This window comes from Rhinolophus hipposideros (assembly GCF_964194185.1).
Source record: "Rhinolophus hipposideros genome assembly, chromosome: 12".
Classification (NCBI taxonomy): domain Eukaryota; kingdom Metazoa; phylum Chordata; class Mammalia; order Chiroptera; family Rhinolophidae; genus Rhinolophus; species Rhinolophus hipposideros.
In genome coordinates, this window is record NC_138058.1 from 64,254,727 (window position 1) to 64,273,440 (window position 18,714).

Consider the following 18,714-nt stretch of genomic DNA (forward strand, 5'->3'; position numbering starts at 1 on the left):
TGTTGGCTTTAATAAAACAGATCTGAAGTTATTTTCTAGATATGTCATACAAAACAAAAACCAATGCATACTAATATGTATATCGTCTCAATAGCTCATTGGTTTCAAACATTTGGTTTTAACATAATACATTGTATTTCAAGTAAACACTCATTTACATTTGGACTCCAAAAAAAGTCATACCATGCTATGAGACTTGAAGTCCGTAAAAATATGAGGCCTCGCAATATTCTTAAATACTTTCTGGATCATTAGTTGAAAATGATGTGATGTATATCCAGGGCAATTTTTTTATATCCCAATTTATTGAAATCAATAATCATTCATCTTTACTTATTAAATTATTCAGCTAATCAAAATATGCTAGTCTCTTCCTTTCTGGATAAAGAAGAATAATTATTGTCTGATGTAGGGGAAAGCGCATTTCACAAAGCCCACTTCGATGAGGCTCACTTTTTAGTTACTCTCCCCTGTCGGATCTACAGATTGGCGAGGCCATAAGGAGAGGTTCAAAGAATGACTTGTTTCTTCATTACATCTTCATGGACAACGCCTTTGAACTCCCCACTGGACTTGGGTTACCATTGCAAGTGTCTTTCTCTGGAGTCCTCACTCCTGGAATCCAGGCTGGAGTGAAACTGGACGTAGCCGATGTAAGCCTGTTCACCTTTTGATTCCTCGGGTTGTTCTTTTCCTTCAGAGTGGGTTTCTTGTGCAATTTTCAAATGTGTTTCCAGTTCAAGATGAAGTACCTCATCAATGTAATCACTTCATTCATTTTTATGAAAAACTTTAGGGTTCCAGTAGGATATACCACCTCGCCAGCTCCACTGGGCATGGCAGTCACGTGAGAACTCAGCTATTCTCTCAATATCTGAGGATTTCCATCATCTTTTTATATTATGCTTAAAGTTAACTTGGGTACTTCCTAGTGTGGGGTATCAGTTTGTCTGGCCCTAGAGAACTGAGAACTTGGCTTTTCTTCCTCCAAACAAACCACAGTCATGTTTCTTGAGGTTTGAGTTATCCAGAGATGTTTGCCCAGGGGTGGGAAGGGTAGCTGATCTGACTTCAGGGTACTAAGGTATTGAACAAAGCTGAATAGGTCATTTTCTGACTTACAGATGCAAGCAGAACTGGTGACAAAGCCTTCTGTGTCTGTGGAGTTTGTGACAAATATGGGCATCATCATTCCAGACTTTGCTAGGAGCGGAGTCCAAATGAACACCAACTTCTTCCATGAGACAGGCCTGGAAGCGCGAGTTTCCCTAAAATCTGGCCAGCTGAAATTCAGTATTCCTGCTCCAAAGAGGCCAATCAAGTTGCTCAGTGGCAGGTAATTCTTTCAGTTAGATCTGACTAGCCAGTTTGAAAGAGAATTGAGACTGTACCTGCAGGACTTGGCCAGACCAAACAGCTAATTGAGATAGTTCTGGCCCAGTGGATCTGGGGTGAGGGAGCGAGAAAAGGTATGGGATTACCTAGCCTAGACTCACTAAATAGTTACAATTTCCTTGGTTTTCCACATTTTAGGAAATGGAGACTTAAGATCTACTGATTAACTAGTTGTTATTAGGTTGTGCTTGGTTGGTTGGTTGGTTGGTTGGTTGGTTGGTTGGTTGATTTGTTGGTTGGTTGGTTGGTTTTAAGAATGAAAAAAAGACTAGTTCTACAGAAATCATCCTTGGCAATGAACATGTTTTTCCAGGAAAATTACCAAAGAACATACTGATTTGTGGTAGCTAGCTCAGTAGATAAAGCATTAAGGTCCCAATCTCACGATTATGGGTTGCAACCTCATATTGAGAACTTCATTTTTAATGACATCCTCAAACATTGCTTTACTTTAGTTTCCATATTCCACATTTATATGATTCAAAAATAGTGAAAGCAGTATTTAATTGCCTAATCTATACTAAGCATGTTGAATGAGATAGACAGGAGTTTGGACTCTTCTGAGGGCAAAGGAGTTTCAAATGAAAGCATAAATAAGGGTTGGTGTTTTAGGAGAAATACTCTGAATCCAGAGTGGAAAATGGATGGGCAGGAGGCACAACTGGAGACAGGGTGACCAGTTAGGAGTCTGTCATAATCATGCATAGGTGAGAGGTGACAGTGGCCTGCACCAGGTGAGGGCCTGGGTGTAAGGAACAGTGAGCTGACTCTAGAAATTCTTAGGAGGTAGGAATATGAGTGCTTGGTGATTGACTGGATATGGGGGTGAGGCAAAAGAAAGTAAAGGAGAGTAGGGGGTACCCTTCTTTGAAAGGAAAGTATGGAGGAAGATGACAAATTCAGGCTTGGATATATTGCATTAGAACTCCTGTGAGACAACCAATTAGAATCTCCAACTGGCAATTAGACCAATGGGTCTGAGCTCAGTAAAAAGGTTTGAGATACAAATACAAATTTGGGAGTCGGTGTCATTAGAGGTTATTGAAATCAAGGGGCAATTGATGTAAAAACTAGGAAAGAAACATAGAGAGTATAAACATGTGAAGGGGGAGAGAAATAAATAGCAAAGAGTGAGGAGTGACCAGAGAGGCAGAAGGAGAATGAGACTGTGACAGGTCATAGAAGCCCAGGAGGGTTGCCGCAGAGGTCGGCCAAAGCTGGCACTTAGAGCTCTAGTTATCAGTATAGGTTTGTCTTAGGGCACCCCTAAAATGAAGAAACAATACTGAGGAAAGAACATAATATATCATAGCATCCTTGGATGAGATCAGGGCATTGTTGCATTTTCTTGCACTTAGTAATTTTTTAAGTACATACTTGGGTGGAGGATACCATAATCTTTTTAGGGGTTACAGATTCTAAAGTCTTAATTTGGCCAAAAGTGAGCAAGTCTACTAAATGCTTCCAAGAGATCAAGGAAGATGAAGCCTAAATACATCCATTGGAGTTAAGAGCAAGAAGGTGATTGGACATATTGATGAGAGCAGTTCCAAAAGCACGATGGGGGAGGCCGTCAGATCACAGTACAGAGAGAAGGGTGTTGAAAGAAAGTGGAGACTGCAAAGACAGACAAATGTCTTGATTGTGGAGGAGACAAGAAGGGGAAGAAAGTTGTGTGTGTGTGTGTGTGTGTGTATGTGTACAATGGGAGAAGAGACTTGAGGGTGTTTAATATTGGTGGAAAGAAGCCAGTAGAGACTAAGAGATTTCAGATGTAAGAGAGACAGGGCCCCTCTTACCCTAAATCATAGGTAGGAAGAGGACACCTGAGGTCAGGTCCCAGCAATCATTACTTAACATCTCTGAGCCTCTGTTTCCTGTGTAAAAGGAGACTCCTAATGCCTACTGTTGTGAGGATAATGGATAACAAATGTAAAAAAGAACTTGGTGCAGAGTCACTGTGATCGTTAGCCTTGCTGATGTTTTGCTTACTATGATTTATTCCTGAATAAATCAGAATTTGAGGTGGGTGTGGACAGAGGGCGATAGAGAGCAAGGTAAGGGAGCATGTGCACTGAGAACCAGGGATATTCATTTCCATTCATGACTTGAAGATAACTCAGGTTTTTTTCTTTCTCCACTAGTAACATTTTGCATTTGGTCTCTACCACCAAAATGGAAGCGATTCCACCTCTACCTGAGAACAGGAAGTCCTGGTCACTTTGCAAGCCTTTCTTGACTGGCCTGAACTATTGCATCAACAGTGTTTACTCCAACGCCAGTTCTACAGACTCTCCTTACTATCCTCTCACCGGAGACACCAGGTCAGATGGGCCCGCCCAGCATTGCTCACCTTTTACCTTATGATCACTTAGCAGGGCAAAGAAAAAATGCTACCTGTTGTGGGCCTGTGTCAACAGCCTTAGGTGTTTACCCCATCCTTTAATTATTTAAAACACACCTGAAGGGTGCACAATTCCTACCTAAAATTTGAACCTACCCCTGAGTTTCTCCATAGGTGGGAGGGGAAGGGCAGTGTTGGGAGGTGAGGTGTCATGAGCCCTAAGGGAAGTCTTAGCTCAAACAATAAACAACCAACGTGATTCTATCACACTCCCCCATGAGAACTGCACCTACTGCCATTGAGAATCACTCCTTTAAGAACATCTCTTCATACATGGCACCCCTTCTTTCTCCCTTATGCATTAGACAAGGGGATCACAGCACAGATTTCAATTTGCTTCTTTTCAGTGTCCATGTTTCTGAGCCTCCAGACACATTGGCATGGCCTTTCCTAGAGCCCACTGATGTGTTCAAAGCCCTCGCCATGCTTAAAAGCTCCTTGTCTTCAACTGCCCCCACTCCCACTGCTGGTTCTCGGCTTTGCTGACACAACCAACAACTCCTGCTCTGCTTGTCCAAAAACCCCTGGGAATCCCAGGCTCTGCCATTGCCGTGAGCTCTTGGAGGGACTGAAAGGGGTCATGAAGATCATCAGTAGTTAAGGGCAAAACAACGATGTTACAATAAGGACCATATTTTTGTTGCTATTGAGGCTGAGTTGTTTTTGGTACGTTGTCGCGATCATGGAATGCTCTAACATCACACACCATATGCACTGTAACATCTTTAGGTTTGAACTGGAACTGAAGCCGACAGGAGAAGTAGAGCAGTACTCTGCCAGCGCAACCTACGAACTCCAGAGAGAGGGCGAAGGCTTGGTGGACACGTTGAAGTTTGTAGCTCAGGCAGAAGGCAAGTAACCAGACAAGGAATCTTCCTCACTGCCCTCCCCCTCAGGTCCAGGACGCAAGAGGAGAACAGATTTAATGTAATGCATTTAATAAATTTGTACTGATAAGTGTCAGGCCTGTTCTAAGAGCTAAGGCTAGAACAGGAAACAGGGGAGATCGCCCCTGCCTTCATGGAGTTTACAGTAAGTAACCAAACAAGTAACTATGTAGAATGTCATATTGGTGCTGAGGAGAAAAATAGAATACAAAGGGGTCCAGAGAATGTTGGAGTAGGTTGGGGAGGAAGGATAGAGGAAGGCAGTGCCATTTGGAATGATAAAGTCTCACTGGTAAAGGGAACGTAAAAGAGATACCTAAAGGAGGTAAGGGAATAAGCCAAATGAAAGGAGTGTTACAGACTAAGGGGCCAGGAGGTGCAAAGGCCATGAGGCAGGTACATGGCTGCCATGTTTGAGAAAAAGGGAGAAAGCCAGTATAGCTGAAGCAGAGATATCAGGGAGGTAACTGGTAGAAGAGGAGGTCATAAAGATAGGGGTCAGTGGGGAAAGAATAGTCTTGTAGGCCACGGGAAGGACACTGGCTTTTACTAAGTGACATAAGAAGCCACTAGAGAGTTTTCACAATTTGGTTTATGCTCATGTTGAGGAAAGACTTTAAGGGCACAAAGGCAGAGAAACTAGTATGTATGCTGTGGCAATAATCCAGGTCAAAGCCGGTGGTGCTTTGGATTAGAGGGGTAGCTGAGAACATCTGAGAAATGGTCATATTCTAGCCATATTTTGAAGGTCAGGCTGACAAGATCTGTTGCTAGAGTGCACGTTGAGGGTAAGAGATAAAGGGAATCAGGATGACTCTAAGGTTGTGGGCCTATGCAACTAAAGAATGGAGATGCCATTTACTGCGGTGGAAAAGGCTACTAGAGGAGCAGGTTTTAGGGGATGGGACAAACTTAAATGTTCACTTCAGAAGATTTTTTTGTGTAGGAATAGTATGTCACCAAATAAAACTAGAAAAACAAGACCCACCGGAGAAAGGGGGTGTTGTGTGCTGAAAAAAACAAATGTCATGTAACAATTTTACAAAAGATATAAAATGGGTAAGCCTATGAATTGAAGGAAACACGGGAATCTTGTTATAAAGAAAGGAGTCAGGGAGAGGGGAAGGCAGGGCAGGGGTGGCAAAGAACCAGGAAGCGTGTGTAGGTGGAGAGTCATATAGAGATGTCATGGCTGCCTCACACAGAAGGACCTCAAGCCCTTACTGTTCCCTGGACATGCTGAGTGTTTCCCACAGCAGGGCCTTCGCGTTTCCAATTCCCTCTGCCTGGACTGCTCTCCCCCCAGAATGTAGCATGGCTCAGCCCTTCTCTTCATTCAAGTCTCTGTCCACATATCCCCTTATGAGAGAAAACTTCTCTGACCACCACACATGAAATACGCCTCGTCTAGCCCTTTCTAACTTTTATCGTCTTACCCAGTTGTACTTTTCTTCGTAACATTTATTACCATCTGACATAACTAATTTACCTGTTTATTGTCTGTACACGCCCACTAGAATGTAAGCTCCACGAGAGCATGGCCTCCCCTGTGTCAAGAGCAGTGCCTAGCACCTGATAGGCAATCAGTCAATATTTGCAGATTGAGCAAATGTATGAACACCACTGAGTTAAACATTTCAGGTAAAATCCTGCGCTGTCGTGTAAAGCACATTGAGTACTTGGGGTTGCTCTGCCTTTTTCTCTTTTCCTACCTCACACAGCTTCTGAATACGTGTTTTAATGACCTTGTATGCTCTTTCAGGTGTGAAGCAGACCGAGGCTACTATGGCATTCAGGTACAACCGGCAGAGTAAGACTCTTTCCAGTGAAATGCAAATTCCAGATTTTGACGTTGACCTTGGGACAATCTTCAGAGTCAGTGACGAGTCTTCTAAGGAAGAGAAGTCTTACAAACTCACCCTGGACATTCAAAACAAGAAAATCACTGAAGTCACCCTCATCGGTCACATAAGGTAAGGAAGACTCAGGGGGATCTGACCTGAGCTGACCTTCCTTTTCAGCTTGAAAGCTGACCAGACCAGGGGCTCTCCTGGTCTACAGTCCAAGGGACAGACAGAACCCTCAACATTTGGACTCTGTGCACATGTCCAGTTGGATCTTCCTGTCATTCACTAAGCACTTACTATTCATCAGACACTGTGCTGACTGCTTTAAAGAAACTATCTCGGTACTTATAATAAACTGAGTTACCCTGTTTTCTAGATGAGGATATGGTAGTTCAGAGGGGTTAAATAATTTGACCAAGGTAATAGAGCTGTCAATGGTACAGCAGCATTCAAACAGTTTTCAAAAACCTTCTTTCTCCCATACCTCCCTGGAAAGTCCTGAATTTGTGCTGAAATTGGCTGTACAAGTTAATGAGTTCAATCTCGGGTCATTTCTCTGAGCTATTCATATATCTCACTCTCATCACCACAAGTCCAGCTTCTAACTGTTTAATCCTGTGTATCTCCTTGGAATGGACACAGTCATTGGTGTCAATTGATTTTCTTTTCAATAGTGGTAGCAGAAATGAAGAAGGCAAGATCAAAGGTGTTATTTCCATACCCCGTTTGCAAGCAGAAGCCAGAAGTGAGATCCTCACCCAGTGGTCAACCACAAAGCTACTCCTCCAGATGGACTCATCTGCTACAGCTTATGGCTCAACAATTTCCAGGAAGGTGGCATGGCGTTATGGTATGTGTCTCTTCCCCACGAGCGCTTCCAAGAGCACTCTGTACTCTAGTGCAGTGTTGAGAGCCATTGGTCAGGGGCTGACCTGATACCACTGACAACTATTTCATGTGTGCGTTTTCAGATGAAGAGAAGATTGAATTTGAATGGAACACAGGCTCCAATGTGGATACCAAAAAAGTGGCTTCCAATTTCCCCGTGGATCTCTCCCGTTACCCTAAAAGCTTGCATAAGTATGCCAATAGTCTCTTGGATTACAGAGTTCCTCAAACAGACAAGACTTTCCGTCACGTGGGTTCCAAATTAATAGTTGTAAGTACAAATCAGCCAGTCAAATAAATGCATGGTTATAAGTGCAAATTAAATATGCAACCCTGAGTTAGGTGAAAGAGGTGATCCAAAGATGGATAAGGCATGCTCCCTACCCCCAAGGAACTTCTGGGGAAGAAAGAAACGTCCATGCATAGTTGCTCAGTTATACAGACTGTATGTGATAACTACCAAATGAATACAACTAAGCAGAAGCGTTTGCTATGACTAAGATATCGAAGGAAGCTTCGGGACACTGGCTAGGAATTTCACTATGTTATTATTCCTTTTATAAAATACAAGAAGAGATCAATGACTGACAACCAAAATTTATAATTTTCTATGATTCATTTTTAACTTTCAGTGCGTCATCCTGCTTCGTGATTGATCTGTCAAATATGGATGACTGCCTATTGTTAATTGTACTTGGAAGCCCATCCATGTCCATTGCTCTGAAAACTTCTATTATTTTGTAGGCAACAGACACGTGGCTTCAGAAGGCATCCATGAGTGTTCCTTATGCCCAGAATTTCCAAGATTACCTCAGTGGCCTAAAAGAGTTGAACCTCCAGAAAATGGGATTGCCAGACTTCCACATCCCAGAAAACCTCTTCTTGAAAAGGTATAAGAAGAAACCAGAAAATGTTTCTAGAACCTTCCAAAGTTAGTGGAAGATTTTACTTAGGATGATGTAGACTCTAGTTTACTTTTTGAAGAGAAATGTTTTAAGCAATATAAGGAGATTAATAACAGTAGCATAAACACTGTGGCATGTTTGCATCATTAAACATGAAGTCAGACTGTGAACACCAACCCAGCCAGAAAGAACCTAAGAAAGTAATTAGGCATTCTGTTTCATTCACTACACCTGAATTTGAAAGCCATTCAATTTTCCTCTGTTATACATGACCCCCCCCTTTGTTCTGGATCAGAACTTACTCATAGTTGTTTGTGAAGAATTCAACAGTGTCTAGTGGAATTGTTGACTACAAGTTTGCAGTTGAGCTTTAGAGGTTCAGAGCAGCCATTGCACACTGAATGAAGGGAGCATTCTGAGAGAATAGTTCACGTTAGCAATATAGCTTCATCCTTATGGAGAAGTCAGATTCCCAACTAAATGTCTCAGCTTACTTCTGTCATTACAGAAATAAAAAGTGTTTTACTTTGTTTCATGAAAATGAAAAGGTCAGAGTATGAGCTGTAAAGATGATAGTCTTTTCTAGATAGATTGTTCTCTGTATACTCTTCAGGGTTAAGGAGACAAGTGGCCCGTGTCACATGGGCCTTTCTATAGTCTATGGCTGAGCAGCAAAGTTTAATAGACCAAATGAGTGTGAAGAGCTGAAGTCCACCAAAGCGCTCATATGGCCAAACATATTGAAGATAAGGGAAGAAAGTGGCAACTTCAAAGGATCCAGGAACCTCTTTCCTCACTATTAGTGCTTCTGGCCAGCAGTCTTCTCTGTGCTATGTTGAAAAGACAGGACCACAGGCCTACAAACCAGACAGGGTCTTAGCAAGCATCCCCCTACTGAATGTGAGAGATCCCTGGACAGACACTTGTTGGAGTGATGTAATGAACAGTTGATTTGCTTACAATTTAAAACTCTGCCATCCTACTTTATTCTTATAAGTTATTATAATACTCCATTGTATGTGCATAGTATTGAAAAGGTTGCAAAGTGCTTTGGGTATTTTTCTCATTTGATATTTAGCTCTGTGAGGTCAGCAGAAAGGGCGCTATTATTCTCACTACATAGATAACATCACTGAGACTCAGAGAGGTGAATTCACTAATGTAATATTACGCATCAGTGGAAGCTAACACTCTAACCCACACCTGTGTTCTTCCAGCATATCAAGTTGCTTCAATTCAGTTTAGCAAATATATATCAAGTGTCGCCTATATACAAGATACTAGACTAGGTGCAGAGAGAAGGGGCGAAAAAATGGATAAGGTATAACCCATCCTCCAATGTAGCTACGGACAAAGGAGCAAATATATGCTCATTATATAAGCAGAATTATATAAGCTCTCTGAGATATGGTTAAGGGATTATGTCACTATAAGAACAAGAGAAATTAACATGACTTAAATAGGTTATACGGATAAGGAAGCAGCTCTTGGAATGGTTTTGAATGGAGGTGAGTGTTTGATAGGTGGCGGTAAAAACAGAAGGATGCAGGCATAGGGAGTAGCATGAGGAAAAGTAAGAATGGGTTTGGGAATGGGGCACACACACTATTGTTTGGAAAGCCAGATGGCAGAGAACTTTGAATTCTTGGTGTCTGACTGTGGGGACATTGTCTTTGTTGTTCCTTTTAGTGATGGACGGATCAGATACACCTTTAACAAGAACAGCGTGAAAATTGAGATTCCTTTGCCTTTCGGTGGCAAATCCTCCAAAGATCTAAAGATGCTGAAGACTATTCAGATACCGGCCTTCAACTTCAAGTCTGTGGGATTCCACCTGCCATCTCAAGAGTTCCAAGTCCCCACTTTTACCATTCCCAAGGTGTACGAACTGCGGGTACCTCTCTTGGGTGTTCTAGATGTCTCCACAAATATCTACAGCAACCTGTACAACTGGTCCGCGTCCTACACTGGCGGCAACACCAGTGTAGACCGCTTGAGCCTTCAGGCTCGGTACCACATGAAGGCTGACTCTGTGTTCAACCTGCTCTCTTACAGTGTGCAAGGTAAGCCATGCTTGGTTAGAGGATACATCGCAGGCTCTGATGGGATAGCCTCCTCTTGGGAGGAAAAAACTTGGGCTTCCTTCGAGATATTTTCCTTTTTACTTGGAAGCCTATTCATTCATTCATTCATTCACTCATTCAACCAACAGAAATATTTATTAAACATATAATATGTACCAAGTATTCTACTAGGCAGTAACAAAGAAAACAGACAGATAAACTGGAAACTATAGTTAAGTATAACAGGTGCTATGATAGGGTATAGAGTAGAAATATAAGGTACAGTCAAAGCATTTGTTAAGGGAATCCAGCGAGGTCTGTAGTGGTCAGGAAAGTCTTCCTGCGGGAATATCTCTTGCTATCAGATTTTATGCTTGTGTTAGAGATGGAGGAGAATGTTGCACAACTGACCCAGATCAATGTTACTTTATTATTGAAAATCTTACAACATAGAAATTGTTCTGGAAATTTATTGCCTAATTTAACCAATGTGTTTTAATTTTTACATTAGGATCTGGAGAAACAACATATGACTACAAGAATACGTTCACAGTATCATGTGATGGGTCTCTATACCACAAATTTCTGGATTCAAATGTCAAATTCAGTCATGTACAAAACATTGGAAACAATCCAGCCTCAAAAAGTTTGCTGACATTCAATGCATCTAGTGAGTGGGGACCACAGATGTCTGCTTCAGTACATTTGGACTCAAAAAAGAAGGAGCATTTGTATATCAAGGAAGCCAAGATTGACGGGCAGTTCAGAGTCTCTTCATTCTATGCTAAAGGTGCATATAGCCTGTCTTATCAGAAGGATCCTACCACTGGCCAGCTAAACGGAGAGTCCAAGCTGAGGTTTAACTCCACCTACCTGCAGGGCACCAACCAGATAACGGGAAGATATGAAGATGGAACTTTCTCCCTCTCCTCTTCCTCAGATTTACAAGGTGGCATCATGAAAAACACTGCTTCCCTAAAATATGAGAACCACGAGCTGACTCTGAAATCTGACACCAATGGGAAGTACGAGGACTTTGCCACGTCTAACAAAGTAGATCTGACCTTCTCTAAGCAAAGTGCATTGCTCCGTTCTGAATATCAGGCTGATTATAAGTCATTGAGGTTCTTCACTCTGCTTTCTGGATCACTAAATTCCCACGGTCTTGAATTAAATGCTGACATCTTGGGCACTGACAAAGTTAATACTGGTGCTCACAAAGCAACACTACGTATTACCCAAGATGGACTGTCTACCAGTGCAACGACCAGCCTCAAGTACAGCCCCCTGCTGTTGGAGAATGAACTGAATGCAGCGCTCGGCCTCTCTGGGGGATCTGTGAAATTAACAACAAATGGCCGCTTCAGGGAAAACAATGCAAAATTCAGTCTAGAAGGAAAAGCTGCCCTCACAGAGGTATCACTGGGAAGTGCTTATCAGGCCATGATTCTGGGTGTCGACAGCAAAAATATTTTCAATTTCAAAATCAACCAGGAGGGACTCAAGCTTTCACATGACATGATGGGCTCCTATGAGGAGATGAAACTTGACTACACGAACAATCTGAACGTTGCAGGTTTAGCACTGGACTTCTCTTCAAAACTTGACAACATTTATAGTTCTGACAAGTTTTATAAGCAAACTTTTAATTTACAGCTACAGCCCTATTCTCTTGTAACTACTTTAAACAATGACCTGAAATTCAATGCTCTGGATCTGACCAACCATGGGAAGTTACGGCTAGAACCCCTCAAGCTGAATGTGGGTGGAAACATAAAAGGAGCCTACCAAAATAATGAAATCAAACACATCTACACCATCTCTTACGCAGACTTATCCGCAAGTTATAAAGCAGACACTGTCGCTAAGGCACAGGATACAGAGTTTACCCATCGGCTCAACGCGAACATCGCTGGGTTAGCTTCAGCCGTTGACATTAGTACAAATTACAATTCGGACTCACTGCATTTCAGCAACGTTTTCCACTCTGTAATGGCCCCGTTTACAGTGACCATTGATACCCATACCAATGGCAATGGGAGACTGGTTCTCTGGGGAGAACACACTGGGCAGCTGTACAGCAAATTCCTGTTGAAAGCGGAACCTCTGGCCCTTACGTTCTCTCATGATTACAAAGGATCCACAAGTCACCTTCTCAGGTCCAGAAGGAGCATCAGCTCTGCTCTTGATCACAAAGTCAGTGTCCTGCTCACTCCAGCTGAGCAGACAAGCATCTGGAAACTCAAGACCCAGTTGAACAAAAATGAATACAGCCATGACTTCGATGCTTATAACACAAAAGACAAAGTCGGCGTGGAGCTTAGTGGACGAGCCCTGGCTGACCTCACCATGCTAGACACCCCGATTAAAGTGCCACTTATACTCAGTGAGCCTGTCAATGTCATTGATGCTTTGGAGATAAGGAATATTATTGACCAGCCCCAAGGATTCACCATTATTGCTTCTGTAAAATATGATAAGAATCAAGACGTTCACACCATTAACCTCCCCTTCTTGAACATCCTGCCGGAATATTTTGAGAAGACCCGAGGAGTAATGGTAACTGTATTGGAAACCATACAGAGAGAATTGAAACGCATCGACATTGATCAGTTCGTGGAGAAATACAGAGCAGCCTTGGACAAACTCTCACAGCCAGTGAATGATTATCTGAATGACTTCAATTGGGAGAGACAAGTTTCAAGTGCCAAGGAGAAACTAACTGCTTTCATAAAAAATTATGGAATTACAGAAAATGATATAAAAATTCAATTGGACAATTTCAAAATCAACCTTAATGAAAAACTATCTCAACTACAAACATATGTGATACAATTTGATCAGTATATTAAAGATAATTATGATTTGCATGATTTTAAAATAGCTATTGCTAAGATTGTTGATCGAATCATTGAAAAATTGAAAATTCTTGATGAACGTTATCATATCAGTGTAAATTTAGTAAAAACAATCCATGAGCTATATTTGTTTATTGAAAAGATTGATTTTAACAAAATTGGAAGTAGTACAGCATCTTGGATGCAAAATATGGATACTAAGTATCAAATCAGAATCCAGATACAAGAAAAATTGCAACATCTCAAGACACAGATTCAGAATATTGACATCCAGCACCTTGCAGAAAAGTTAAAACAACAGGTTGAAGCTATTGATGTCAGAGTGTTTTTAGATCAGTTGAGAATGACAATTCCATTTCAAAAAATAAAGGAAATGATTGAGCATATAAAATTCTATGTTAGCAATCTCATTGAAAATTTTGAGGTAACTGAGAAAATCAATGCTTTCAGAGACATGGTTCTCAAGTTAATTAAGATGTATAAAACAGACCAACACTTCCAGGTTTTAATGGATAAATCAGTACAGTTGGCCCACCAATATAAGTTAAAGGAGACTGTTCAGAAGCTAAGCAATGTCCTACAACAAGTTGGGATAAAAGATCACTTTGAGAAATTGGTTGGGTTTATTGATGATGCTGTCCAGCAGCTTAAGGCGATGACTTTTAAAAAATTCATTGAAGAAGTAAACAGATTCCTTGACCTGTTGGTAAAGAAATTAAAGTCATTTGATTACCATCAGTTTGTGGATGAAACCAATAAAAAAATCCATGAGGTGACTAAGAGAATCAATGGTGAAATCCAGGCTCTGGACCTTCCACAAAAAGCTAAAGCACTAAAATTGTTTGTAGAGGACATCAAGGCTGTGGTCTCAGTCCATCTGGAAAATCTAAAAGACACCAAGATCACCTTATTCATAGATTGGTTACAGGAGGCTTTAAATTCGACACATTTAATTTACATGAAAGTCAAATTCCAAGAGACCCTAGAATATATACGAGACCAAATGTATCAAATGGACCTTCAGCGGGAAGTTCAGAAATACCTGTCCTTGGTTGGCCAAGTTTACAGCACACTTGTCACTTACATTTCTGACTGGTGGAGACTTGCTGCTAAGAACCTTACTGACTTTGCAGAACAGTATTCTCTCCAAGACTGGGCTGAAAACGTGAAAGTGTTGGTAGAACAAGGGTTCACTGTCCCTGAAATCCAGACCATCTTTGGGATCATACCTGCCTTTGAAGTCAGTCTGCGTGCCCTTCAGGAAGCTACATATCAGACTCCCAGCTTCATAGTCCCCCTGACAGATCTGAAGATTCCATCAGTTCAAATAAACTTCAAAAAGTTGAAAGATGTAAAAATCCCATCCAGCTTTTCCACGCCAGAATTTACTGTCCTCAACACCTTCCACGTTCCTTCCATTACAATTGACTTGGCAGAAATAAAAGCAAAGGTCATCAGAATCATTGACCAAATACTGAACAGTGAGCTGCAATGGCCAGTTCCAGAAGTATACCTGAGGGACCTGAAGGGGGTGGACACCATTCTTGCTAGAATCACTCTGCCAGACTTCCATGTACCAGAAATCACAATTCCAGAATTTATAATTCCACATCTTGACCTGAAAGATTTTCAAGTTCCTGACCTTCATATACCAGAATTCCAGCTCCCCAGCATCTCAGACACCATCAAAGTACCTGCTTTGGGCAAGCTGTATGGTGTTTTGAAAATCCAGTCTCCTCTTTTCATATTAGATGTAAATGCTGACATTCAGAATGTCACTACACCCGAGAACAATGCAGAAATCATGGCTTCCATCACTGCCAAAGGAGACTCCAAATTAGAAGTCCTCAAATTTGATTTTCAAGCAAATGCACAGCTCTCAAACCCTGAGATTAATCCACTGTTTCTGAAGGAATCAATGAGTTTCTCTAGCAAGTACCTGAAAATAGAGCGTAAGGTTGAAGTGCTATCTTTGGGAAACACTATTGAGGCAAAATCAAACACAGTGGCAGGTATACACACAGAAAAAAATACACTGGAGCTCAGTAATGGTGTGCTCATCAAGATAAACGATCAGCTTACCCTGGACAGCAACACCAAATACTTCCACAAATTGAACATCCCCAAACTGGACTTCTCCAGTCAGGCTGACCTGCACAATGAAATCAAGGCCCTGTTGGAAAATGGACATAGAACATGGACTTCTTCTGGAAGAGGGTCATGGAAGTGGGCCTGCCCCAAATTCTCAGATGAGGGAACACATGAATCACAAATCAGCTTCTCTATGAAAGGATCCGACACTGCCTTTAGAATGTCTAATAAGGTTAATAGCAAACACCTAAGAGTAAACCAAACCTTGGTTTCTGAATCTGACTTCCTCGACTTTGCTAAATTTGAAATCCAGTCACAAGTTGAATCTCAGTACGTGGGCCACAGTGTTCTGACTGCTAAAGGCACAGCACTGCTTGGAGAAAAGAAGGTAGAGCTCACGGGCAACCACGATGCTCATTTAAATGGAAAAATTAGTGGAACTCTGAAAAATTCTCTTCTCTTTTCAGCACAGCCATTTGAAATTACTGCATCCACAAACAATGAAGGGAATTTGAAAGTTAGTTTTCCATTAAAATTGACAGGGAAAATAGACTTCCTGAATAATTATGCACTGTTTCTGAGTCCGAATGCCCAGCGAGCAGGTTGGCAAGCAAGTGCCAGGTTCAATCAGTACAAGTACAATCATAATTTCTCTGCTGGAAACAATGAGAACAGCATCGAGGCCCACGTAGGAATAAATGGAGAAGCCAACCTGGATTTCTTAAACATTCCTTTAACAATTCCTAAAATGACTGTACCTTACACAAGACTCACAATTCCACAGGTAAAAGATTTCTCCTTATGGGAAAGAACAGGCTTGAAGGAATTTTTGAAAACAACAAAGCAATCGTTTGATTTTAGTGTAAAGGCTCAGTATAAGAAAAACAAAGACAAACATTCCATCCCAATTCCTTTGGATGTGTTTTATGCATTTATCAATCAGAACATCAATTCCTTCAACAAGCATGTTGAGAAAGTCAGAAGCAAGACATTAGATTTGTTTACCAAATCCTATAATAAGGCAAAGATTACATTGGATAAGTACAAAGTTGAACAATCCCTTAACAGCCAACCCAGGATCTTTCAGATTCCTGGATACACTATTCCAATCGTCAACGCTGAAGTGTCTCCATTCACAGTAGAGATGTTTGCTTTCGGCTATGTGTTCCCCAAAGAGATCAGCACCCCCAGCTTCACCACACCAGGTTCTGGTGTCATTGTGCCCTCATATACCCTAACCATACCATTCCTAGAGCTGCCAGCTCTTCATATCCCTGGGGATTTTCTCAAGTTTTCTCTTCCAGAATTTAACAAATTAAGGATCCCAAGCAATATTTTAATTCCAGCCATGGGCAATGTTACCTATGATTTTTCCTTTAAATCAAGTGTCATCACACTGAATACCAATGTTGGACTTTACAATCAATCAGATATCGTTGCTCATTTCCTCACTTCCTCTTCTTCTGTCATTGAAACACTGCAGTACAAGTTAGAGGGCACCTCAAGCTTGACGAGGAAAAGAGGGTTGAAGTTGGCCACAGCTTTGTCTCTGAATAACAAATTTGTGGAAGGCCATCATGACAGTACCATTAGCTTCACTAAGAAAAACATGGACGCTTCAGTGGCGACAACTGCAAAAGTCCAAATTCCAATTCTGAAAATGGATTTCAAGCAAGAACTTACTGGAAATACCAAGTCAAAACCAACTATCTCTTCATCCATTGAATTAAAGTATGATTTCAATTCCACCAAACTGTACTCTGCTGCTACAGGGACAGTTGACCACAAGCTCAGCTTAGAAAGCCTCACTTCTTACTTTTCCATTGAGTCATCTAACAAAGGAGATATCAAGGGTTCAGTCCTTTCACAGGAATATTCAGGAACTATTGCCAGTGAAGTCAGCACTTATTTGAATTCCAAGGGTCCTCGGTCTTCAGTGAAGCTGCAAGGGACCTCCAAAGTTGATGGTATCTGGAACCTTGAAGTAAAAGAAAGTTTTGCTGGAGAAGCCACTCTCCAACGCATATATGCCATCTGGGAACACAATACAAAAAACCACTTACAGCTAAAGAGACTCATGGTTTCCACATCGGGAGAGCATAAAAGCACAGCCACCCTAGATCTCTCCCCATGGAAAATGTCAGCCCTTGTTCAGGTCGATGCAAGTCAACACAGTTCCCTCCTTGATGTCGGTTACCTTGGCCAGGAAGTGTCCCTGAATGCCAACACTGAGAACCAGAAATTCAGCTGGAAAAGTGAGATCAAGGTTCTTACCTCATCTCTCCAGCACGATGTACAGCTTTCTAATAATCAAGAAGATGTACGCCTTGACATTGCAGGTTCCTTAGAAGGGCACCTATGGTTCCTCAGAAATATTGGCCTACCAATTTACGACAAGAGCATATGGGACCTCCTAAAGCTGGATGGAACCACCAGTGTTGATAAGAAACAGTATCTTCGTGCTTCAACGGCCCTTGTATACACGAAAAACCCCAATAGCTATATTTTCTCTGTCCCTGTGCAAGCATTGGCTGATAAATTCATTATTCCTGGACTGAAACTAAATAATCTGAATTCAGTTCTTGTCATACCTACATTCCAAATCCCATTTACAGATCTTCAGGTTCCATCCTACACACTTGACTTCAGTGAAATAATAATCTACAAGAAGCTAAGTACTTCACCATTTTCCCTCAATGTACCAGCACTACCCAAAGTGACATTCCCTGAAGTTGATGTATTAACAAAGTATTTTGAACCAGAAGACTCCTCAATTCCCTTTTTTGAGGTAACTGTGCCTAAATCTCAGTTAGCTGTGTCCCAGTTCACCTTTCCAAAACGTATTTCAGTTGGCGTTGCTGTTTTAGATCTAAATGAGGTGGCCAGCATGATTGCAGATTTTGAGTTGCCAGACATCACCATGCCTGAGCGAATTATTGAGATTCCTTCCATTAAGTTCTCTGTACCTGCTGGAATTTCCATCCCTTCCTTCGGAACACTGACTGCACATGTTGGGGTGGCCTCTCCCCTGTATAATGCTACTTGGAGTGCTGGTTTGAAAAACAAAGTAGACCACATTGAAACATTCCTGGATTCCACATGCAGCTCCACCATACAGTTACTGGAATACAACCTAAATGGTAAGGAAATGTCCTGACTCCTCTCGTATACGAATTCTATGTGTTATAAATAATAAATAATTATGTATTTAGATATGACTAGAGGCCCAATTACTCTCTATAGGAAAATTTAAAAGAAGAGGAGACATACATCTACCCCACATGTAAAAACCATCCTGTAGAAAACCTACTGACATTCAAGAGGAATGGGCTCAAAGAAAATAGACATTTCTGTGATGATTTTAGTACTAATAATA

General features: G+C 41.4%; 1 protein-coding gene across 1 annotated transcript in view; it reads left to right on the forward strand.

Annotated features, from left to right (window-relative positions):
• The window catches only part of APOB (apolipoprotein B), a gene marked incomplete at its 5' end in the record, with an annotated part of 38,381 nt that overhangs the window by 16,238 nt on the left and 3,429 nt on the right, over positions 1-18,714 (forward strand). The window contains 10 exons of the mRNA XM_081068660.1: positions 486-653; positions 1,125-1,336; positions 3,540-3,719; positions 4,529-4,650; positions 6,449-6,659; positions 7,208-7,383; positions 7,505-7,692; positions 8,166-8,311; positions 10,016-10,389; positions 10,901-18,478. Of these exons, the coding sequence (XP_080924786.1) occupies positions 486-653; positions 1,125-1,336; positions 3,540-3,719; positions 4,529-4,650; positions 6,449-6,659; positions 7,208-7,383; positions 7,505-7,692; positions 8,166-8,311; positions 10,016-10,389; positions 10,901-18,478 (9,355 nt within the window). The remainder of the gene's footprint in view (positions 1-485; positions 654-1,124; positions 1,337-3,539; positions 3,720-4,528; positions 4,651-6,448; positions 6,660-7,207; positions 7,384-7,504; positions 7,693-8,165; positions 8,312-10,015; positions 10,390-10,900; positions 18,479-18,714) is intronic.